The sequence below is a fragment of the Crocodylus porosus genome, unplaced genomic scaffold, assembly GCF_001723895.1.
Source record: "Crocodylus porosus isolate Cpor-Errol unplaced genomic scaffold, CroPor_comp1, whole genome shotgun sequence".
Classification (NCBI taxonomy): domain Eukaryota; kingdom Metazoa; phylum Chordata; order Crocodylia; family Crocodylidae; genus Crocodylus; species Crocodylus porosus.
Window position 1 is genome coordinate 129,302,644 of NW_017728906.1, and position 25,782 is coordinate 129,328,425.

Here is a 25,782-nt window from a genome sequence, read left to right on the forward strand (position 1 = left end):
AGGACAGAGCCTTGAGGGACCCCACTGGTCACAGGGCACCACGATGAGTGACTGCCACCAATCACAACCCTCTGGGTCCGACCACGAAGCCAATTTCCCATTGTACCATTTCTCAAGTTAATTCAAGTTGATTCTGGATCTTTCACAGTATCTGAAGCTCTACCCAACTTGGGGTCATCTACAAATTTGATAAGCATCCTCTCAATCTAGTTGTCCAAATAAGTTATGAAGATGTTAAATGATACCAGACCCTTAAATGGAAAGCCCCTGAGGAACCTCACTTGAAACCACCTAGACATTGAGCCATTGAGGACTACTCACTGAACAGTGATCAATCAAGTTGTGTAATCTAACTTACAGTACTTTTGTCTAGTATTTCCTTAGTTAGTTAATGATAATGTTGTGGGAGATAGTGTCAAAAGCCTTGCTAAAGTCTAGGGGTATCACATCCAATGCTCTCTCCCCGCAAGCTGAATTAGACAAAGCACGTACCACTTTATATCATTAGGTTATTGATATTATACAAGCCTAATACCAACATACTCAAATACAATAGTGTTTCTTAAAATTCTATATTATAATTAATTTAGGATCAAATGCTAAACACAGCTGCTGTTAGTGTTGAATTACTATTGTCTTCAAAACATTTTGCGTATTTAGTGTCGAAAATACTAACCTCTAAAACAGTTACAAACTACTAAATTGATAAAGCATCTAAGGATTTTTAAAGGTAATATGAAAAAGTTATATATCATTTGCGTACTCATGTTTCAATAGCATTTGAAATTGTAGCAATGGTAAATTTTGATTCTGAGCAAATAAAACAAGAGCCCCATACATAATTCTTAATTGTTTTTATTTAAACTGTTTACAATGGCTAATTGACACAGAACATAAAAGTATGAGGAATGGATATGTTCAGTCCACAAACAGATAAAAACTGATTCTCCCTGCTAAATAAACTATCTTTGATCATAGAGGGTCATTTATAGATGGTTGAGTGCAATTACAGGGCAGGAAAGAACAAATGAATGGGTAGCCTTACATTTTTAAATGTAAAATATGGCTTAATTTCTGTAATTGATTTAGGTGCATATCAATATGGTCTGTGTATCCTTAATATTGCTTAAATGTCACATATCGGCAATGCTTATAACATTTCTCAAATTCAGTGGCTATGAGAGATTCAAAATTAGTATGTTATTTCAGATCTTCATATGATCAAACAAAATTAAAGAGAACTTACAGATGTAGAGGTAACATTGTAAAAAATGAATGCTGTTCTATCAAACAAATAACTGGAAAAAGTTCTAGGCATTTGCCAAAGCAACGAAGAAAGTGACAATTTTTTATCTTTTCAATGCAATTCCAAATGCTACAATAACCTTTGTTCTTACTATCTCTCTTAAATAATTATAATCTACACATGAGGAAAATCCTTCCTTTTGTACGGAAGAGTTTGCAAAAGCAATTTAAAAAAATGTGCGTTCAGGAAGCAAATGCAAAATAGTAGTCCAAAGAAAACCAAACAATCTTTAAACAACAATTACGCAAAACTTTAAGAATATTTTGAATACTCAAATACTTCCCGTAAAATGCTTCTAAAAGGACTTTTTCAGGCAAAAGGTAAGGGGGGAGGGAAAGTCTTCTAAAGTGCTGGACTGCAAAGAATATGTATTCAAAGTAAAATTCTTTTCAAAGCAGTGGAGTTTTTTACTTTGGAGTGCCAATTATGTGTGTAGCATGCCCATTTTTATCAGGGAACCAGTCACTGGATAATATACTAGTGCACTTCTGGCTCCTCTCTCATGCAGCCAAGCACTGTAACAACACCCAGGTAATCACCTCCTAAAGCTCAAGTGACCCTAACAAAAACACAATCAATGAACCTGTTACCTGAGGTAACTGTGACAGTTTGGAAAACACAGTCTGTCAAATTCTACATTACTTTGTTTTGCTGATTGCATCCTTAAGTGTAGATTAGACCCTTCACTCTGCAGCAGGCTATGCCTGGGAAATTGGATTGACACGGAAAAGAAAAATGGGTTGGCTTCTAGTAAAACCACTGACTTTTAATGATTCCCTTTCTGACACCCCCTCAACCACCACCCCAGGGGAGGGAAGAAGAATGTAGCATGAAAAATCCCCAGAGAAAGAGAGAACAGGAGTACAAGCTTATATGCAAGGAAGCCAGTTCATCATCAGAAACAGAAGACTAAACTGGAAAAGCAGTTGCATGGGGGAACATAGGGGATTTTGCTTTTCATTAGGATATTGACCAAGATTCAGGGATTTTCAGGGTCGAGAAATGCTGTCAGTTTTTTCCCACCTTAGGACTGTAACTCGGCTGTGTTAAGAATAACGTGTGCTAATTTACGAAGTTTCTTTGTGAAACTTAATCGTGTTCCTTGTACTTTCATTGCCTTGTGACACCAGCAGGATTAAACTGTAAATCAGAGTGGCCAAAGTGAATTAGAGCTAGTCCACGAGTATCTGAAGGGGCGGTGAAGGGGAGAACTCTCAGCACCGGCCTTGGGCCAAGGGCGACTGAACTGAAGTCCTTCTCTCATGGAAGGGGCCAGTCAGAGGAAGGAACTTCAGAGCAGAGCTAGAAACAGACACCGGCCTCTGCCCCAACTTATCTGTCGGGGTAGCATGTGGGAGCTAAAGGTTATGCTTGAGTATAGCAGGCCTGCAACTAAGCACTAGAAGGATTCAGTTAAATTACAAAGGCAAATACACAGTGGGCAGAACTCGCAGACCACAGGATTCAATGGTAATGAAAAACATATTCACAGTAATCTAACCCTCTGTTATGGGTAACAATAGTTGGGAATGTGCCATAAGTCCCCAAAGAACAGATTAAAAAAGGGAACAGTAAAGAATAGAAGAGCATTACTATATTTCCTCACATACCAGATGACCCCAAATAAGACACACCCCTTGATTTTGGAAGGCTGAATGTAGAAAAAAAGATTTTTCCAGAGTCATGGCCTACTGCATACAGTAGCTCAATTGCTCTGAGTCAGCTCAATTGCTGCTTTAGGCACAAGCTACAGTGGGCGAGTTTACACATGCAGTAATGTAGAGCGATAAACTCTGGCACTTATTGCTTCTGGGTGTCATATTTACATATGCACCCAGGACTGCAGCACATTGAGCTGGGTTGGAGCAGCCCTGGATGGCAAGGGGCCCAGGGTGTCAGCCTGGGGCTGCTCTGACATGGCTTAACATGCTGCCGAGGGTCTGGCTGGAGTATCATGGTGTACCAGCATGGGGCTAGCCAGCAAGTAGCCCCCACACTGAAGCACCCTCATGCCTCAGCCAGCTGCCCCTCACCCCCTGCCAAGCACGCAGCCCCAGGCACTGGCAGCAACAGCCAGATGGCCTGTCAGGGCCATGCTTGCAGACACAGCCCTGTGGGCGCACATCACCACCTCACACTCAAAAAGAACGGGCCTGGCCCAACCTGACTGTACCTGGCACACTTTGCTAGTGCGCATCTTTGGACGGGAGCAGTGGGTGGTAGCAGGAGCCATCCTGTTCTTGTCCAGAGGCACGTTAGCAGGGCAGGCCAGGCTAAGTCAGGTTGGGCTGACCTAGCATAGGTATAAAGGAATGGCTGACGCTGCAGCGCTGCCTGACCTGGATTTCCAGGTGTCAGATTTAGAGTACATGCTGCAAATATGTAGTGCAGGGGAATTTTTTTGTTCCCAGTATTTTTCTTGTGGCACCTCAAACTGCTTTGAGATGCTGCAAGAGGCACGTGTGCACTTGTCTGGACGCGCCCTTTAAGTAAAAATTATAGATTATACGGTATTACTTCTTCCAGCAGAGTAACTCAAACTTAGTTTGATTCATCCTATTTTTAGTATTTGATGAGTATTAAGTTTTGTTTATATTTGTTGATATTCAAATATTGTAATAAAGATCAGGAAAATAAAAAATAAATTTTATACAGCTGGAAAACCAGCACAATTGATTGGAAGATTCATAACTGACACGGGAAAGATGAAAAAAATGAATAAAAGTAATATAATTTAAATATATGAAATGTCTTACTGCCAATGATTTCTTGCTTAAATTTCTGTTTTTTAACCTAAACTTGTCCTGACTTAAGTATATTATTTAAAATGAGGATGCCTGTATTCCACATAAATTAGTTGACATTTACCTACATTTTGTGACACAACTTTTTTAACATATAGTATTTATACTATTTATATCAACTGACCTTATTATAAAACTTGATTTTTAAATATCTTTAAAGCTGTAATTGCTGAATAGCAAACAATATTCTTTGAAGAATTTGTATTAAAGCTAACAAACTATTCAGAACCTTACAACTCCAAGAAAAGAATTAACGTACCCAACTGTTAAATTCTTCATCCACCTAAAATTCAGTAGTATTTAGTATTAAGAATTTAATCAAACCCTCATATCTACCAAACATATAACAAAAATAAGAAATACTGCTTAAAACTCTATTTTTCCCAGTAAAACAAGAACTAAAAACTTCTCTGCAATCATTTAGAAATGGAAATGTCACTTGTTTCTCCAAGCTTTAAGCTGAGAATAGCTTGAGGGCTTACTTGTGATGCAGAAATGTCCCTGTAATCTACTGAGAAAACATGCAGAACATTAATAGAAAATAGAAGCTTGGAATATAAACGTAGCATAAGAAAAATGATAATTACTCTGTGGCTTAACATTTAAAAAGAGAGCTAAGCATTGTACATCAGCAGATTTTTTTATATGAAACAAGTTACAACACATAGATGAAGAGGAAGTAATTCACTTTGAGAACACAACATTTTGAAATTACCATGTAGTCACTTCTAAACGAAAAAAAAGAAAGCAGCAGGGCTGGAGACAGTCTGTCTGAAGGCACCTGTTCCCAATTCCTTTTTCCCAATCCCTGTAGATACCCTTCCAGCTTTTCTTTCCCAAAACTGAATTTATTGCCTTTCCTCTTTGGCTCCAGTGCTTTTGTGAGACCTTCTGTACGAATGTCTCTCCAATTCTCTCTTTGCAGACAACAGCTCCCCTACCACGAGGGCTCACCAGGTCCAGTGCAATGCAGTGTTTCTTTGGCCAAGCCTACCATTTTTCTTCAGCTTAAATTACTTATGGTTAAAACATTATTAAGCCATACATTAAATGTGTGATTAATATGCAATATCATTCTTTCAGTCAGTAACGAGAGAGAATAAGTTTATATGGGATATGGGGATTCACAGACAAGGGAGCATAGCAGAAGAATGGAGACACACAGATGAAACTAAGCAGTACTTGTGAATAGGTCAAAGGGATTTGGGGATACGTGACTTGGTGAGAAATTCCTATCTGCTTTAAAGGGACAAAAAGCATAAGAGCAACTAGCAGTTTCTGCCATCCCATGAAGAGAAAAGTTACAAATGGATGGAGGGAAAGACAGCTAGAAGATATCATGAAGAGCAAACAGGGATGCTGCTGAGCCTCTGGCATGGACTGCTTACATACGGATACAGAAGTCTAATAGGCCTTGGAAAGTCCACTACAGGCTGATGAACATGTTGGTAAAGATGGAGTCTCTGAGCTACTTACGTGTACAAGATTCATCAGTTGAGAAACTTCTGAATGATGTTTAGGAACCACAAATTCTTTGATAACTGAGACAATCATATTAAAAATAGCCCATGAGAGGCAGGGATTTCTGTGGGTGGTATCTTTTACTGGACCAACTGCATGGTTGGGATACACTTAGATAAGCTTTTGAATGCAATGCATATTTTAACAGAGCTCATTCAAGCTTGTTTTAACTATAATGCAGCAAGCTATCTGCATTTATGTATTAGTCATCTATTGGCCCAAGTTACACTGCCTACTTTTAACCTTCATTTCAACTTCCTCTCCCATTTCTTTTGTCTCTCTCTCTATTCATATCTTGCTTTCTATAAAATGCTTTCACAGCATCAGTCCTCTTGCTCATGCTACCTCGCCCTCTACTTCTCTGGACTGAAAAAAGAAAAAGAACCCCAACCTATTATATAGCAAAACTACTAACAGCTCAAATTCCTTAGAAGAGTACCTCTTTTTTCTTCACCTAACAAGCAATGGCTCCTAGGACAGGCTATTAAGAGTGGCTCCTCTTCTTGATTTCCAGTTACTTTGGCAACAGCCTGGATACATCTGCAAATTTCTAAAGTGAAGGAGAAGCCAGCACAATATGATCAGTCAGAACTCTAGGACCATAGATACTCCAAAGACCAAAAACAAGAAAGTGCACATGTGGCAGGCTGAATATTAAGGCCCCAGGCACACAATTCATTTAGTGGCTCTGTGCATGGCAGGAGATGCGATTATTGGGATCAGATCCCAATAATGCCACTACTGCTTGCCAATGCAGAGGAAACCCTGGCTCTCCCTGTATGGGCAAGCTGAAAGCCGGGTGACTGCAAGCAGGGTCAACAATCAGGTGATTCAGGCCTGTCCGGACAGCAGTGACTGAGATGCCAGGAAGCACAGATGCTTAATGAGCGGACAGCCTTTGGCTGCCCCCATTAGGGACTTTACCACTGAACCAGGCAGTTTTGGCTGGGCATCCTGGCCAGTAGTACCTGGTACAGGGTTAAAGCCTCCAGAGAGGAAAGCCCTTCAGTGCCCCCTACTCCAGCCTCCAGCCAGGGCCAACACTCAGCTGACTGTTAGTACCAGGGACCTTCCAGACCCCAGGTCCTGTTCCCTAGGCAAACAGCTATACATTAAGGAAGTGGAACACCTGCAGTCAGCCAAGGGAATATTGCTCAGAGCAAGCTAGCTGCAGACCAAGAGTGCCTAGTACAGGGATAGCTCTGTGTTCATTTGGAAACAAAGTTAAAAACATTATTTTCTTGGTTATTTCAAGACATAAGCTGGAGTTCCCAGTCATTTTAAACAATTGTAGGTTACTAGATTAAATGGTGGCTGTACCAAATGGTGTTTGCCACCAACTGCAGACGTAGAGTGCCTGTATATGAGTGTGGAGCCTGCTCCGACGCACTGTAATTATAGTGCTTTGGAGCACACTTGATTAATCTGGAGCTACAGCAGGTAACTGCTAGGGGTGCTCTGATAGAAAATTTTTGGGTTGATACCAACGGCCAATTTGTAATGAGTCATATTGACTGATACTGATCTGATTCCAATATGCAGCTAGGCAGCATGGAGAGTGGCATCTGGCTGGCAAGTCTGTTGTGGGGGAAGGGGCGAAGGGGGGAGGAAAAGGATGTGGCGGGGGCAGATCAAGGCCCCCATGGTGAGGGAGGGAGTGGGGCTGGGGAAGGGGCAGGCACTGCACAGCTGGGGTGAAGCAGGGAACGGAGCTACAGGTGGCTCATCCAGAGGGCACAGGGGGGTAGAGGGGCTCTCCCACTGCTGTGCACACTCCAGAAGGGCATAGGGGGCATTCACCTCCAGATATGTGTGTGGGGTGATGGCAGGCTGCTGCTGAGGGGAGAAAACCAGGATCCCTGGTAATTACCATGCTCCAGCAGCCTCCCATGTCTTGTGTATCAGCATCCCTATGCTTCAAAACGGTGGCTGAGGTCACTTTGGTTGGGAGCTTTAGTTCAAGCACCCCTGCTGCCATTTTGAGGCATGGGGACACTAATTCATGAGACGTTGGGGGCGTTTTAATTAGAGCAGCTCTTACAGCCACTCTAATAAAAGCTGATCTTTTGATGGGGATCTTGTTTCTTGTTACTACACAGAATTGTAGTGCTCTCTCTCTCTCTCTGGATATTTAAGACTGTAGCTGTGGCAAAACACACACCAAGCTGCATACTGTCAATGACCGCCTGATGACTATGTTCAGCGGTGGACTACAGGAACTGCACATAGCCACTGAGGACACTACTGCATGTTTTGGCATTTACACACATGCCGACTGACTGGCTACAGAGAATAGATAAGCCGGTCGCTGGTGAGGACCCAGGGAATAGATGAGTATGCTGTCTGCTGGGGTCAAAGCTTTGTGAGGTAGGACTCAGGCTGAAAAGGATCCAGTAGCAAAGAAGAGTTTATTAATCCTTCTTCAAACTGGGATATGTGAAAGGGCCAGGTTTCATTGAGATTTTCATTAAGAATTACTATGCTAGACTGGGTAAGCCACTAGAAGGAGTAGAAACAATTCAATTAATTGTAAATTGCAAGATAAAAATAAATATAGTTTGGAAAGGCAACTTAGAAAACTAAAGAAACTATATAGTGAGGTTGATTGGACTGGGTGGCTCCCGAGTAAGAGGGCTACAGATGGACTTGTTTGAATAAGCACCTCAAGATATCAAACAGGATATTGAGTGTAAGCAGGGAACTTATGAGGAATGGAAAAAGGGCTTGATCAGTAAAGTGAATATATAATGGGGGTTGAAAAGCACAGAAAAAAAGAAAAATGACCAAAAGCCTAGTTGAGTGAGAAAAAAAAATTAAGAAAGAAAACTGCAAAGAAACTTAAAAACAAACAATAAAATGTTCTTTAGCCACATAAATAAAAGAGAACAAGGAAAGAAGTGGGGCCACTACACACTGAGGATGGGAAAGAAATGAAGGATTATCTACGTATGGACCAAATATTAAACGAATACTTTGCCTTCATTTTCAACAAGGATGATGAATGTAATAATAGGGTAATCCTACTGGAATCAGATATTCCTATGCAATACAATGGAAATAAAAAGGTACTGGAAAAGACCATATCCAAGGTGGAACTAAGATAGCTTGCTGTGACAAAACTGGGGAAACCAGGTAATCTCCACTCCCAGAATAACAACATGAAATTGCAACTCCAGTATCAAGAATTTTAAATAATTCTTTCAAATTGGAAATGGCATTCTATAGCTAAAGAACAATAAATATAGCAACCATATTGAAAAAGTAGACGAAAATGAGATCCAAACCCAACTATAAGTCTGCTACCTTGACTGTAATACTATGCAATGTCTTAGAACAGATTTTGAAGGAATGGGTAATTCAAGACATGGAGGTAAAAGGAAAATGGGGTAAAATGCAACATGGTTTTATCAAAGATATATAATGTTAGACTAATTTAATATACTTCTTTGACAGTATAACTGACTTGTTAGACAAAGGCAATGCAGCAGTTCTAAGCTATTTAGATACAGTGCCCCATAGTAAATTAATATTTAAAGAGGGAGAAGATGAAGACTAATATAAAAAAAAATCTAACATGGGTAAAGAGCTGGCTAAAAGCTTATTATGGATTATACTGAAAAGGTAAGTTATTAAAATGGAGGGAGGTTGCTACTGACATTCCTCTGGGATTGGTCTTGGAATGAAGATTGAGAGGGAAAGTGAAAAACTGTAGTAGTAACCTCTCAGTAGCCTGGTAATTTTTCATATCAACTGTTGTGATCTCTTTAGCCAGCTCCATTATTGTGCTAATCTCTATTTACTAAATTAACATATAGCATAATAAACACTTTACTAAAGTCCAGATAAGATTAGATCTACTGTATTTTCTACACCTAGAAAGTTAATATTTCATCAACAAAGACATCAGATTAGGTGCGTATGATCTTTTGGGAAATCCATGTTGGAATTTATTTCATTATTATTTCCTTCAAATTTGTTTTAAAGCCTTGTAAACCACCGTGATGAGAATAATGAATCCGGAGTTCACCAGATCATTTCCTCCTCCTTAACTTTGGGAACTACCGTATTTACCCAAATCCAAAATGACTTTGAATTTAAGACATCCACCAAATAATTAGATTCTATATATGGAAAAAATATAAATTTGTTATAATTTTCCATGTATATAATCTGCAGCTTCTACACCCTGTTTGCTCTCCACAGCCTCTGCCCACCTCCCCTCCCAGGAAAAAACCCTTTGTCTTGGATTCAAGTAAATATGCAATGTTTGCTATCCTCCAGTCATATGGTACCACTTGTAAGTTGACAAATTTATTCTAAATGCTTACTAGTGGACTTACAGTTTCACATTCCAATTGTTTGGGGCTAGAAAACAGAGACAGAGTATTCCATTAGGCTTCTGGGCATAACTAGATTATCTTTAATTTTGATACTGTGCTTACTGAGGACATCCCACATTCTTCATTCCTTCTACCCCTTGAATTTATAAAGAACATTTTATTATTTAATTTCTTCTGCAAAATATAACTAAAGCTAGATTTTTGGCTATTCTGATTTTACCCATATACCATTTGATCTTTGACGAAAAGGAACGTTAAGCTTTATCCACACGCGAGTCCCTTAGTGCTTAAATTTCGTTGAACTCATTAATTACTTGCCTACATTTCTCAAATGTTTCTTAAATATTTGACTCTTTGAAAATTAAAAATTTAGCTGTTTTTGTTATATTTCTATTTAATTTAAATAGAATTAAATCAGGATCACTGATTTACAGGTTATTTTCTACAGCCGGCTCTTCAGTAAGTTCTCACTTCTCACCAAAATAAAGTCTAAAACTGCATCACCTCTTGTTAGTTCTATGACTACTACATGAAGAAAGCTGCAGCAGTTAAATGCATAAATAACCAGGACATACTATAAGTAGTTTTTGTTCTCCACTTTATGTCTATGAAATCAGTCACTTTAATGACACACTTTCTGGTACAATTTCTCTCTCTATATGTTACATTAATACTCAGCTATACAATGACATAAGGTAGGAGTATGACTTTTTAGTTCTTACTGAGGAATAAATGGACTGAGTTGTAGTTGCTGTAGGTAAAGTTTGGCAAGCAATGTCATATAAGTCTATGTTGCCACAGGATGTAAACATTCTATACAAGTCCATATTGTTATGCCCATACTTGACTTTATTGCCTTCAGTGACAACTGCAAGGACAAATATCTGTCCTTGGGAAAATTATAGTTTGTCAAGTCTTGTTGGGCTCACCTTTTTTGCAATTGTTCATATGTGTGTAGACACAGGTGCTATTCTTGTATGTGCCACTCTCACTGCCAGACTGTGAACACTTTCAGTGTTGTCAGGAGTCCAAATGGCAACACATATGGCTGTGCTCCGTTTAGCTCTGCCTCCTAGGGCACTGACAGGCGTGGAAAAAAAGAAAGAAAAAACCATGCTTTACCAGAAGCAGCATGCGTTACTTTGACCCAGTTCGACAGCGTCTATGTAGATTACCCAATCTTCAGCAGGGCTTTTTGGTGCTTTTAGCTAAAGCTGATTCAATCAGTTATTAGATAACAGCACCCAAAAAGTTGCACTGAAGTGCCTGATCCATTGTTTCCAAAAAGTGTTTATGAGCAAGATTTCAATTAAGGACTAAAGACAAAGTTTCAGGAGCATACAATATTTAGATCACCCTGGACAAAGCATTCACATCTACAAAGCTTTTACAGAAGGCCATAAAAAAGGAAAAAGATAATCTATTTCTTTTAACTGATTTTAATTCATAAATATGTTGCCATACATATGCTGGAGAAAATTCATTCTATAATCAAAAAGTGCTGAAATTTGGGAGGATATTTATCATACAAAACAAAGAGATTGAATCCCTGCTTTATGTGCAAAGCTGAACTCATCTTATGTCTTCATAACCAGGATCTCCATGGGTATAACCTATAATCTGTGACAAACTAAACCAAACCATTTCATTCAGGACTCTACTGTCTCTTCAACTTTAAGTTCCCCATTAAGAGCAATCAAACTTTCTCCAAATTTGACTCATCTCACTGAATTCCTTCTCCCAGAAAAAGACAAGCTTGCTTGGTACAGAGTTTTATCTTCCATCTTCTATTGTCTCCATTAGTACCTATAGGCACCTATACATGTGCCTGACACCTGCTCTGATGCTTTCTAATTAGAAAGCATCAGAGCAGATTTGATTAATCTCACTTCATTAGTTGAATACATGAGACGCTGCAGGTGTCTAATTAAAATGCCTCCCCCTCGGCCCCAGAGCGCATGTAAAAATACCCTATGGTTGCATCCTAAAGGCCTAATCCTGTAACCTTTGCAAAGAACTTGCATGGCCCCAGAACAGGATTTCCACATAGGCACGACTTGTTGTATCAGACACTAAACAGGTAAGAGCAGAAGCCTTGATTCGCTAACCCTTCAATGAACTGTAGTACTTGTTACAGAAAAAAAATAGACATTAAGTAAAGCTTACCAAGAAACGTTAATACGGTATGGATGATGAATCCAAACAAAAAGTAGGGCTGACAGTAATAATGCTTCTCTGCAGAACTAACTAAACATTCCAAACTATAATATCTCACTTGACAAGTGGTTATAGACTCTGTATCTACTGGCTATGTTTAAAAAATGCATTCCTTCTTTGAGAGGAATTAGTTCTAAATTACTGCAAGATTAGGACATTTTTAATAGTCATTTGCTGTATTTAGAAGAGTCATTTTTATTATGAATTAATGCTGTAATATTTATGGTTCTAACTGTGTATGCTTTTTGTTAGTGTTAAAATGGCAAGCATCCCTACCTCAGAAAAAGGGCCTCCAAATAAACTAGCTGAGTCAGCTAAACTGAGCTATCCTTTATAAAGACAGCAGTATGTCAAGTAATTATGTGCTGTTTAGAGGAATTCAGAAATAATAAAACTAATGGAGGAGGTCTGTATTAAAAGTGAAAACAAGACTGCTTTAGGAATGGAAACAGGTGATGAAAGGTATACGTGAAATAAAAGAAAACAAATTACTATAATAAAAATTGCTTGACAGTTTTATACCTTATCCATAAAATGACCCTTTTAAACTTAATACTGTGTTTCTTAGGCTTTCTTTTCTCTCATTTTTGTCTGTTGTACAGGACCTATATTTTTTCACCTGTTTACTCACATGCTCAAGTATACAACTCATGCAACATTGTTTAAAACAAATTCGTGGACAAAACCCTCCAACCACACAGGATCTCTCTTATACGCAGTCTTTGTTGGCTGATATGAGTGTGGTTTCACCAATATACATCTACAGAGTCATTGCTTAAAAACGACCCCCACAGTCGCACTTAATTTTCATATCTCTTTTTATTGTAGCTATCTTTCTTTGCAGAGGAGCCTTGTAAAATGTACCACAATGAGAAGATTATCACTGATCTTATCATCCTGTTTTCCAAGCTATCTGCAAAAGAATTACATTACTTTTTGATCTGTTTGAATACCTCAGAATAAGGGACATCCAGCATGTGATGCTCATTTTCTTGTTTTAAGATCTCACCACATTCAGTACTACATGCTTTGTGGGGGTCACTCTGGAGTGCTGTCTCGATATATATTATGTTGGTCAAACATTCACATCAACTAACAAAGTACTGCATATCTTAGACAGTCTTTGTAGATGAAAGATTTGGTCCATGTATTGTTTTAAACACATTGCACAGTTTTGACAAACACTATTGTTTTATACTTTAGACACTGAAATACTACTAGATTCTTTGCAAAAATCCACATTTTTGACTCCTTCAGGTCATTTAGCTACCCTAAAGGATGGCTCTAAAATAGGGTGACCATATTTGGCCACAGCGGTCCTGGATTTCATAGGCTGTCCTGATGGGCTAGTGAAAATTTAAACAAATGTCCTGGATTGGTGCCATCCTTCCCAGCCTGGCTCCTCCTGAGCAGCAGCTGGAGGTGGGGTGGGCTGGGCACTGCTCCTCCTGCCTGGGCCAGGGATCAGCTGGGGTGGGGCAAGGGGAGAGCATGCTGTGAGCATGGACTGCTCACATGTGTGTTAAGCCATACGCAGTCCAGCAGAGTTGGGACCAGAGAGTGAATACCACAATGGGGCTTCCTGGGGCAGAGGGAGGGAAGGTGGTGTGGCTTGGATCCTTGCCCTGAGAGGAGCTGGGGGTCCTTTGCCCCGCCAACCACCTGGCTACAGGAGACCAGCACTTGGAGGGGGGTGGCTCCGGGCTCTGCCCTGGGATTGTAATTCAGGCTAGCTCCTTTCCATCTAGGCCCAGCTGCGGGGGGGCTGGAGCTTGGATCAGTGTTCTCCCTGCTACCACCAAGTGTGTGCATGCGTTGGCAGGGGAGGAAGACAAACTGGAGGGGGGGAGAGAGAGGGAGAAGTGAGTGGAGGATCACAGAGTCAAGTGAGGTGGGAAGGTTTATGGAGCAAGGAAGTGATGGGGGGAGCAATGGGAGGAGAGAGGAGGCAAGAGAGGGAGAAAAAGTGAGTGGGGGCACGAGGAGAGAGGTGTGGGAAAAGGAGATAAAGGGGGAGGAAGACAGTTGGGAATTGGGCAGGATATAGACGGGGTTTGATGGAGGCAAGATGAGGCTGCCTAGGTTCAGCCTCTTGCTGCCATGTGTCGGGGAACAGGGCCCCAAGGTCACGGCGGGTTGAGGGTGGCGTTGGAACTGGACAGGTGGGATTTGCGGCGATGAGTCTGAGTGGTACGGAACACGCGTATGGTTTCAAATAAGTTGGATTTATTCACTTATGCTTTGGTTGCGTAGGCAAAGCTGCTTTCTTCGTTACAAAAACACAAATGGTAATGAACAACAAAGGGGTCGGTTGGCCCACGGGGTTCACGAGCAAGCCCTCGCATTCTACCCCGAAGGATAGGGGCGGCTGCCCACTCGCTAGTCCCAGGGCTGGTCAACAGCTCATTAACGGGATGAACGAATAATGAAAAACAAAACTGTAACTCATTGAGTTGTCGTGACACCAGTCCAAGTGGACAACGAAGAGATGGTCATAGCCAAAGCCAAGATCGAAGCTGGGTGTGACGAGATGAAACCATAATCAAGCTGAGATGGGTCGAGCAGAATCGTAGTCAGAATCAAAAGTCTAATCCATCCAGTAACCGTGAGATCAAATCAAAGAACAATCGTAAACCGAATGCAGCAAGGTAGGAGACCAGTAGGTTGGTAGGCCCTCCTGGAGAGCAGTCCCTGCTGTCGCAGCTTCTGCTTCCAGGTGGTATCTCTCCTGACAGGACAGTCCCTGACAAGTCAGCCTCTGTCTGTCAGTTGAGCGGGTCTCTCCCCCCGAGGGAGGGGTTCACCAACCTTTTATAGCAGCCCCGTAACCAATCAGGCTGCTTTCCTTCAAGAAATTTCTGGAGCGATGACCTCATGCTCCTGTTGTTACTGAGCATGCGTCTGTGAGGAAAGTAGGTCAGTGATGACTGACAGGTCCCGAGGTCACTCAGGGGGCACGTGCTGGGTGAGCCCTGGAATTTTCTACTCATAGAGTTGATATGCGCATGTCAGTTCCAGCTCTTCTGTGTTGTCAGCATACAACCATAAACTTTACCATGACACCATGATGATCAATCAGCTGCACAAAGTATGGAGCCAATACAGCAGCCTGTATCTAGAGCAGCTGCACACACACTGACACAGACACATGCACACAGACAATGCACTCACACTTCCTGTGGAACAGATCAACTTTCTCCTTGCTTGGCAGTAGCCTCCAACTCAGCCCTCCTCTTCCTCAACTCTTGCCCAGCAAAGCCCCAGCCACCTGCTGTCTTGGCTTTGCTCACCCCATTTCCCTGTGGGCAGTCCCCAACCCCATCCTCCTGCTGCTGGACAGTGGGGAGGTGGGGCAGCATGGTAAACCGGTGGGAGGGGGAAAGGGGGCAAAGTTCAAAACTTTCTTAAAAATAATATGGTCACTCTATCTATAACCAGCTTCAGGGTAACATGATTGATCTGGCACTGCTAGAATGATGAATGCTGAGGTATACAGCAGGAAGATTAAGGGGTTGGGTAGAGGAGGGATGAAAGTTTTGAGAAGTACAAGAAACAGAACTGAATTTTAATAAATCTACTCTCTATCGGGGGGGGGGGGGACAGCAAAGTCTGGTTCATGGGCAAGATCCAGCTGGCAGTGGACTCCATTTCCCAGAAGCCCCTACCAGCATGGCTGAGGCTGGTCTCCATGGAAACCCCAGTCACAGCTGCGCTGTAACAGCATGAGGTTGGGGTTGCCATGAAGGCTGGCCCAAGCCATGCTGGCAGGATGTGCGGCAGGGCAGGCAGCTGCTCTGGACCTTGCAGCGAGGGCAGCTTGGTCGGGGCCAGGGCAGAGCCATGATCTGCAGACTGCACACTCCAGGCAGGGTATGCAGGCAGTGGATTGCAGCTCTGCCCCAGCTCCTTGCAGCAGTGACAGAGTGGTCTCGAGCCGGGGCATAGCCGCAATCCGCTGCCTGTGCAAGCTGCAGATCGTGGCTCTGCCCTGGCCCCGACCAAGCTGCCCCTGCTGCAAGATCCCAGCAGCTCTAGAGCAGCCCCTTGCCTTGTCTTGCTGCACGCCCTGCAGATCATTTCACTAGAAAAACAAATCAATTCTTGTGGTCTATTCAGCAGTGATGAGGCCTCACCTGGAATACTGTGTCCCCTGTTTCACAAAGGATGTGGACAGTTTGGAAAGAATCCATGGGAGAAGGGAAAAATGATTAAAGGCCTGGGAAATGTGACTTAGGAGTAAAGGTTGAAAGAACTGGAATTACTGAGTCTGGAAAAGATTGAAAGCGAATTTGAATACAATCTTTAAACACCTGAAGGACTATTACAATGAGGATGGAGATAGCTTTTTCTTTGTGGACATAACGGGCAGGCCTAGGAGCAATGACTTCGATCTTGCAGCAGAAGAAATAAGGCTGGAGATTAGGAAGAACTTTCTCACCATGAGGGTGGTACAGCATTGGAACAGGCTACCTAGAAAGGTTGTAGAATCTCCTTCTGGGAAATTTTCAAAAACAGGTTAAAAAGGCACTTAAACAGATGAGATCTTGCCTTCAAGGGGGCTGGACTAGATGACTTCATGTGGTCTCTTCCAGCCCTACTTCTTATAATCCCGTGATCCTAAATTTAGGTAAAGAATTTTTTTAAATCGTTTTCCCATAAGCACATTTTGATATATTTTTAAAGTGAACCACAATTAATGATCATATAGTAATTATTCTTTTCAAAACAATATGCATAGAAAGTGATTGTTCACTTAATGTATTTTTATTTTTCTGTACATTTATTTTTATTGAGAAAGGTCTTTAATATATTGTCATAAATATAAATGCTGTTTTAAATGGTCGTGTTCAGGTATCTCCCTAGGGGATGCAATTTATACAACGAAGAAGTATTTGTATGCATTGCAATCATTACAGTAATTGAACCTCTGAGCAGACAGTGTTAATGTGTGTTGGTAGGCATTTTCCATCAAGACTCAAGAAACAAAGTTCGATTTGGAACTATAAAATCAGGAGAATCATGGCTGCAAGATTTTCATCAAATCATATTGACTCAAATATAATGTTTAAATATATTTAGTAGGTAATGATCTGTATCAAGATCTAGTCACTACTAGCATGCTATAGGACAATGGAACCTAATTAGTTGCCCATAGATGACCAGCAAGTCACTAAAAATAACAGCACTTGGAACTCTGCAGTTTACTCAAGTACAAAGAACTAAAAAGCACTGCTGAATGTGTACATCTATTAAAAAGACATTAAACCCCAATCTACCAAAAGATGAAAGTCATGCTATTGTTGGACCAGTGATTCTCAACCTTTTTAGGCTCAAGACACCTTTCAGAAAATGCCAGCTTCTAGCTTTCACTCAGTATTTTGACTATGGAAAAATAACAGAGCAATTCTATTGTAGCAAAGATCTCAGAAAGACCAGTGTTGTTTCTTCGTGTTTTCTCTTGGTCAGTGAAGTTCTTTGTGCAGAAGCGTGCCATCAATGCATTGTCTGCACTGCTGGTGTTGGTGCAATCAGTGTGTTTTCTCGGAAACTTCCATGTTACGTAAAGGACTGACTACAAAGCTCAGTTTGGTTGTAAAGACTCAGGTTTATTTATCTAGACAGCACCTACTTGCTAACATGTTGGCCTGTTAGCCCTCGATAATGCTGGTAAGGCATATGTACAACTTGCAATTGCTTCATCTCCTAGGCCTAGTATAAAGTGCTAAACATTTCCAGTCCTACTTGTAGGATTGATCGAGCAGTTCTGCTTATATCACGGAATTTACGTAAAGATCAACACCTCTAATCTGCAGGTGTTTTAGACTCTATAGCACTGTCCTTATCATTTAACCTTAATATCAACTTTAACACACTGCTGTCTGTCTCAAGTCTCCTGGTGGTATTAAGTTCACCTTAACAATCACCTTAAATACTCTGTTTTGGTCAATGCTCTGAGCAAAACCTTTATGAGAGTGGTATATGCATTGAACAGTGCTTTTATTAATACCCCAGTGAGTCCTACAATCACAACAGGTGAAAATATTTTTGACATTATGAATTCTTATTTAATACCCCTGGATTTATTTTGTGAACTGGGCTGTTGAATGTACACCTAATGAAGTTAATATTGAATGGCACCCCACCCTGCACTTAGCACAGTTTTATGAAAAGAATCTTGCAGCATCCCAAGGTACCATAGCACCCTCGTTAAAAATCAACATATTAGATCAATCTTTGAGACTCAATGAAGCTTTGAAACAAAGCAAGTTACAACACTTGCTCCCATGGCAATAAATCAGTTGTAATAAACAATAAATATTTCCTTATCCTTCAGGACCCTGAAAACATCTTTGACAGTCCTATTCCTCAGCACTTAAGAAGAGGTCTACTTCATGGGGAATACAATATATGGCACGCGAGGCAAGAGGGCTGGCCCTGCAGTGTGGCGTTCACTTCTACAAAACGTGAGACAGCAAACCTCACCACTTTTCAACTCAAACATAGCATTCCCTTTTACCCCTGCCCAGTGGCAATGCATAGGGGGTGCACGGAGATGCATGTGCCCCCTCTGAGAATGCTGGTGCACCTCCTGACAAGCTGCACTCCTCATTTAGGTAACGGGCAAGGGAGGAAGGCGGGAGTGCTGGTTCCCCTTCTGCGAGCGCCAGCCAGGGAGTGCCTGGATGAAGTGGGGGGGACACACCCCACCCCCAGTCGCTGACTGGTCACTGGGGGGGGGACATGCCCCCCCGACTAAGGTGGCACCAGTTGCCCATGCCCCTGACCTCTCATCATGCAATACACAACGCTGTTTATATATAAGCCTTAGTCTGTCTGTCTGTCCGTAATGCTTTATTCATATTGTTGTTGGTTGTCTCAGCAGCCAATCATAATGCTTACTGAAACAAACAATCACAAGGAAATGGAAGGCCAATATATACAGGTAGCAGTTGAACACAATGTTTTATTGATATATTTACAATTTTAAAGCTATTTGGAAGCCTACTAGTACCTCAATCACTATAATAAAATACATTCTAAATACCTATAGGTTTTGGTATTTGATTTTGGGTTTATCATGGAAAATCAGAGCTCCCCCTGCCCCCTTTGCTCATTATGACATAGGTCCAGCTGTGGCTGTGCCCCTGCTCCCTGCTCCCCCCGCTTTATGGTACTGAGCAGCCCTGATATGTCGGTGCCCTGCCCAAGCCACTGCCCCTTACTCCTGACCCACATCCCCCCAAGCCCTGATGGTACCCCTCATTTCCCACCCACAGTGCTCTGGTCCTGCTGGTGCTCCTCATATCCCACCCACAGCCCCCTGGCCCTGCTGGTGCTCCTCACTCCCCACCTGCAGCCCCCTGCTACCCCCAGCCCTGCTGGAGGGGGCCCCCAGTTGCTAGGACTATGGGGCCAGAGACCCAGGTCCACAGCCCCCTGTCCCTTGCATCAGCACCCTCCCCTACAGCTGCGGCCAGTGGAAGGTGGTGGCTGCTGTGGTCTGCGCAGAGCCTGGCTCCCCAACCTGAAAAGGTAGCATGGCTGGAGTGGAGCCCATGAGGGGTGGTGGGTGCAGGCTGACCACTACAGGCTTGGGGCTCCCTGCTACACTTCCCCCAGGGCCTCCATGGCCCAGATGATGCGACTTGGCACAACAGGGCAGAGTGGGGCAGGGCAGGGAAGCTCAGTGCCTCTGCCACAAGCCCCGTGTTGCCACGGTGAGGTGTATCCTACCCACCTGGCAGCGGTGGGTGTGTGGGGGGAGTCCCTTCACTCATCCAGGCACTCCCACTCCCTGGGTGGCACTGCCACCTTCCCCCCCTGCCCATTGCCTAAGTAGGGAGTGCAGCCTGTCGGGGTGCACCAGCATTCTGCAAGGTGCCCCCTGCTGCTGCCAGGTGGGCAGGGGGCACCTCGCCACAGTGGCACAGGGCTTGAGGCAGCAGAACAGGTGTCCCTGCCCCACTTTGCCCTGCTGGGTCCTGCCCTCTAGGCTGCGGAGTCTGCGGGGGAGGGCGGCAGGGTTGGGAGCCCCAAGCCCACAGTGGGCAGCCCGCACCCACCCCTGCCCCATGCACAAATCTGAGGGGCACATACCCCCTATTTCCCCCTGGGAGTCTGTGCAGACAAGCCACCTGTGGCTCCGTCCTACTCCCCGCACAAGCCCTGCAGCCAAACATGGCCTTGGGCCCTAAGCCCCACACACCACCCCAGCTGAACAGCAACCCCAGACCCAGCTCAATTCCCTCCCCTACGGGGGCATCAATCCCCCCCCAGACTTACTTGTGGGGAGCTGCGGGAGCTGCTCTCCAGGCTGACTCGTGGTCAGGTGCATGTATGAGCACACACATGCACATAGCACCCTGCCTGACTGCTCCCCTCCCAGCCCCTTGCAGGCTGGAACTCTGCCAGCCTGCAACGGGAAACACACTGTTTCCCAAATTTTCCTCCTTTAAAGGAGAAAATCAGGGATTTTCTCTTTAAAATGAGAAAATCCAAGTTTTACCATGTTTTTCTGTGCTGAACGGAAAAGCCAGATCCCTGGTAATCATCATCTATAAAATACTCAAATCCAGTATGAAAAGTATTTTATAGCACTTTTCAAGTCCTTAGAAAGCACTCAGCCAGCAGGCAAGTGCATAACATTTCTTTGAAGCAAACAGTAAAATTCTTTTACGGTAAGAATACTTGGGGATAGGGAGGTTAAGTGAATTGCCTAAACTCACAGGGCGCATCCACACATGCAAGCACTTGTGCTTGCAGCAGCTCGGATAGAAGCAGTGCAACTTTGAGCTGGGGCTTTTTGCTTCAGCGCACATGCTTGGACATGCACTTTGTTGTGGAGCCAATTGTGCCACTTGGGGCAAAATAACCCTGCCTGGCTCCTCCCAGATCTGCAGCCAGGGGGAGCCAGAGCCCAGGGCCAGCACCTGTGCTGTCCCCAGCAGTATAAAAAGCTGCCCTGTCCTGGCCCCATCCATACCAAAAGCGGCCCTGGCAAGTAGCTCAGGGCTACTTGCTTTCAGGATCTTCTGGGGCCCGGCCACTTGGTACCTGGGGACACTACCCCTTGTGTCAGCTGGACTGCTGCAGCAGCATCCCAAATCCATTTTTAAAAACACCCCAAAATCCATGTTTTTCCACAATTAAAACAAAAGACCACTCTATACACACACATATACATATATATAGACAGAGAGAGCGAGAGAGAGAGCGCGCACGCGGTCAGTTGGGCAATGCTTTATTGGTATATTTACAATGTTAAAGCAATGTGGAAGCCTACCAGTGTCTCCACCATCGTGATAAAATAAATTCTAAAAACCTATATGTGTTGATGTGTATTTTTGGTTTTCTTTGCACATGATGGGTGTGTGATGGGGGGATGTGGTGTTTGCAGGAAGGGGGTGGGAAGAGGTGTGGGGGAATGTGGGTGTGCGTGTGGAGGGATGTGGGTTGGTGTGGGAAGGTGTGGGGCGATTGCTGGGGGGACTGTGGGTGTGGGGGACCTTGTGGCAGGGTCACTCAGGAGGGGTGGGCCCCCCGCCCAGCACATGGAATGCTGTCCCCCCCCCGGGGCCCTAGCTCCCCCTGGAGGGCCATAGCCCCTATCCGTCACAGGGCCAAAGGCACCCTGGAGGGCCACAGCCCCTCCGCCTAGGGTCTCAGCTCCCCCTGGAGGGCCACAGCCCCCCTGCGCAGGGTCCCAGCTCTCCCTGGAAGGCTACAGACCCCCTGCCCAGCCTCTCAGGCACCCTGGAGGGCCACAGACCCCCTGCTCAAGGCGCATAGCTTAACTTTAGCAGCAGCAGCGGGAGTGGGGCACTTTGAGCCATGGCAGCAGGACCTGGTGCAGCACGCAGGGACCATGCACCGGGCCCAGCCAGGTCTTGCCAGCCCTGGGGCTTCTCTGCCAGCTGACAGGGCCGGACCATGGTGACAGGACCTGGAGCAGGATGCGGAGGCTGCACGCTGGGCCCAGCTGGGTCCTGGGGGCTCTCTGCTGCCCAGCCAGGCTGGGTCATGGGGGCAGGACCCAGTGAGGCAATTGAGGACCACGTGCTGGGCCCAGATGCCCTGACCTGACGCAGCATGTGGGGATCGTGTGCCAGGCCCAGGCAGGTCCTGCCATGCTTGGGGCCTCTCTGCTGCCTGGCCAGGCCATTCCTATTGTGGCAAGACCTGACCTGGCACGCAGGGACCACCGGCTCTGGGGCTGCTCCCGCCGGCTAGGTAGCATAGGGGCCCCAAGGGCGGCAGGACCTGGCTGGGCCTGGCATGTGAGGACCACGTGCCATGCTGGGTCCTGACACCAAGGGCCCAGCTCAGCTGGGTGGCAGAGGGGACCCAGGGCCAGCAGGACCCGCTGCACCGGGTCCTGCCTCTGCCCTGCTGTGCCTGCAGGGGAGTGGTGCATGGCAAGTCCTGTGCCAGCCCCGTGTGGCTCGCTAGTCCAGCTTTGCACTGGAGGGGGTCACACAGCTCCAGCGTGACCCGCTCCAGTGCAAAGCTGGACTAGCAAGCCATACGGAGCTGGGCCGGGTCCATACCCCCTGCAGCCCTGGGGACATCCCCCCCGCCACTCTCCAATCCCTCCCACATCCCCCTGCCATCCCTCACCCACCCACCCACTCATGAACTTCCCCACTTACCTTGGACAGCGCCATTGGCCGAGGCAGCAGGAGAACGAAAGAGATGGTCTGGCTGACACCAGAGTGTCTCTTTTGGAGGACTGACTCCCTGGTACGGTCTGCGACCATGCCTTGCTCTGCTCTTCTGCAGAGTGGTGTTTTTCTTGCCCCTCCTCAAAGAAGTTTGAGATAGGGCAAGAGACACGTGCGTGCTCGTCTGGATGCGCCCACAGTGAGCAAACTGGCAGTATAGAACACAGTCTAAAGCTCTCTTTTCTAAGTGCCAAACAATGCATTTCTAAAACTTATGGAGAGATAAACCATAACTTTCATTTTCTGTACCTATGGATTAGGCTCAGAAAAACATGTATGGTAATGATTGTGCTAAAACAGGACTCTTACCTCACGATGATTTAGAAGTCTTTCCAAATCTGATGCCATCTGATTCTTGACATGCAGCAAAGCTGTCTTTTCTTTATTTAAAATACTGGTGGAAAGGGGATAGAAAATGCATTAATAACAATGGAGCAATGGATAATCTCTTTTAATCTTGCATTCTGATTAAAACTTGCTTTTTCTGAAACAAAATCTTGAAACTGACAGTCTAGAGAAAGTCATACAGTTGTGAAACAGATCATGAAATCAGGAGGCAATCTAAAATGGAAACAACTTAAAACATTATAAATTGAATGGAATGTTTAGATCAGGGGAGTCCAATTTTTTTGAATGTGGGGCCAGATCATGAACTTTTTATCACCCAGTGGGCTGGCGAGCCATATTCAAAGACCTCACAGGAAGTGGTACCACATCAGGAAGCGATGTCACGTGACCTTTGACACCAGTGAAGTTGCAGGAAGTGACAATGAAATGGGTCTAACCAGTTCAGAACTCTCCCTCTATAGCATCCACCTCCGCCACTGTTCGGGAGAGGATACTGAACTAGATGGACCATGGGGCTGACCAAGCATGGCACTTTTTATGCTCTTATGTTCAGATGTGCTTATGTTCTTTGGCTGAGCTTCCAAACTATGGCTGAGATTTGCAAAAGGGGGTAGATAGGCACGTTACAAAGTTGTCATAAGAGATTTGGAGCCGTCTAAATCCCATTCATTTTAATGGAAGTTGACCTTTTGACTCAGCTTTGAAAATCTCAACCCAAGGTGCCATCCAAATAAGTAAAAATATATTTTGCATTTCTATGCAGTGCATCTATGTGGGGCTCTCCAAGCATTTTACAAACATTAAATGAACCTCAGGATGAGCCCAGCCGGAGCAGAATGCCACTTTTCCTGGCCAGTGCTGACCCACCCGGGGTCTGTCCCCTCTGGAGCAGTATGCGACCGAAGCCGGGTTCCCACATGTTGCTGGGGATGGGAGGAGCCCGGCCGAGTCTGCACTGGCTGGCCGAAGTGGCAGTGGTGCTGTGTGCTCCTCGGGACAGGACGAGCCCAGCCGGACTGGCAGGGGTGCAGCTGCATTTTCCCCCTACCTGCGCTGGCCAGACATGGCTCTGCTGCCACTTTTGCTGGCCAGTGCCAACCTGGCCAGGCTCCTCCCGTCCCCAGCAGCACATGGGAAGCCAGTTTCAGCTGTGTGCTGCTCCGGATGGGACAGACCCGCCTGGGTCTGCACCAGCCAGCAGAGGCGGTGGCAGAGCTGTGTGCTGCTCAGGACTGACCAGCGCAGGTGGGGGGAAAGTGCAGCTGAGCCCCTGCTGGGCTCATCTTGTCCTGAGCGGCACATGGCTACTTCTCTTCCCACATGCACCGCAACGGCAACATCAAGCTGACGCGGTGCGTGTGGGAACCTTGTCCCTTCCCCAGCCCTTCAGCAGCCATTAGGAAGCACCGTTGCAGCACTGTAGGCCTCAGAAAATGGCTTGGCAGGTCGCATGTTAGATAAGCCTGGTTTAGATTATAGCACATCAGTTGTTTAATGCTCAGAACATTAATTTCCACAAAGACCAGTAAATTTCATTGTTCTTACAAAAAATTTGGCCACAGAAATACAGGCTTTCTTTGATTAGTAGCAACATGGCCCTTGAACCAGATATTTCTTTAAGCATTGATTAGATCAGTGGCTATTGGCTGTGTTTTACTATTCTCAGTTCTTAAAAGGCTGTCATAAATTCTCTAGAAATGGCCTGCACATTCATACTGCTTAAACTGTGCTTTTATACATTTACTCTTGTTTAAACAATTTTCAATAATACATGCTTAATTTGTTAGGATTTTTATACTGTGTTTTTTTTAATACATACTAAAGCTGTTGCTCTCAGTGGCATTCCTGTATGCAAGTCTTGCAACACTATATTTGAACTTTTCTTGGATTCATGCATTCCTTTAGCTCCTAAATGTCTTGGAATTGGGGAGCTACAAATGTGTATCACATGGTAGATTAAAATTGAACACTTATCTAGCCTTTTGCAAGAAATATTTGCCACTAAATGGCATTAGCAACTGGTAGTAGCATCTTTCACCCTTAATACCAAATTGAGTAATGAACATATATGGAAAACACCTGAACTCATGTCAAAAGGGAAAACACCAAAACATACTTTATAAATTCTAACAAGCTACCATGTATTTGACATGCATCTCAATTAATACATAGGTAACATTTATGTCCTTGCTGACAGACATTGATTTCTATGATTTTAGGCAGCAATGTTATTGGTACCATTTCAGATACTGGATTAGGCACTCAAGTGACTGGTTTCTAGGGTCTACATTAACCACAGAAAGCAACATAAGTCTCTCCATTGACTTCAATGGGCATTGGATTAGGACTGCAACAAACCTCTGACTATGGTTATTATATATATTTCATAGATTTCACAGACATTAGAGCTGGAAGGGACCCCAGAAGATCATCAATTCCAGCCCCCTGCCCCAGGGGCAGGAAGTCAGCTGGAGTCATAGGATCCCAGCAAGATAAGCATTCAATTTGCTCTTGAAGGTGTTCAA

General features: G+C 44.3%; 1 protein-coding gene and 1 long non-coding RNA gene across 2 annotated transcripts in view; both read right to left on the minus strand.

The window, feature by feature from the left end:
* PIBF1 (progesterone immunomodulatory binding factor 1) overlaps nucleotides 1-25,782 on the minus strand; it is a 182,403-nt gene that overhangs the window by 15,029 nt on the left and 141,592 nt on the right. The window contains exon 16 of the mRNA XM_019529805.1: nucleotides 23,219-23,303. Within this exon, the coding sequence (XP_019385350.1) occupies nucleotides 23,219-23,303 (85 nt within the window). The remainder of the gene's footprint in view (nucleotides 1-23,218; nucleotides 23,304-25,782) is intronic.
* On the minus strand, nucleotides 840-3,092 carry LOC109306449. The gene is made up of 2 exons (XR_002099995.1): nucleotides 1,949-3,092; nucleotides 840-1,865 (listed from the first exon to the last, which is right to left on the minus strand). It is a non-coding gene; the product is annotated as an uncharacterized LOC109306449 (long non-coding RNA).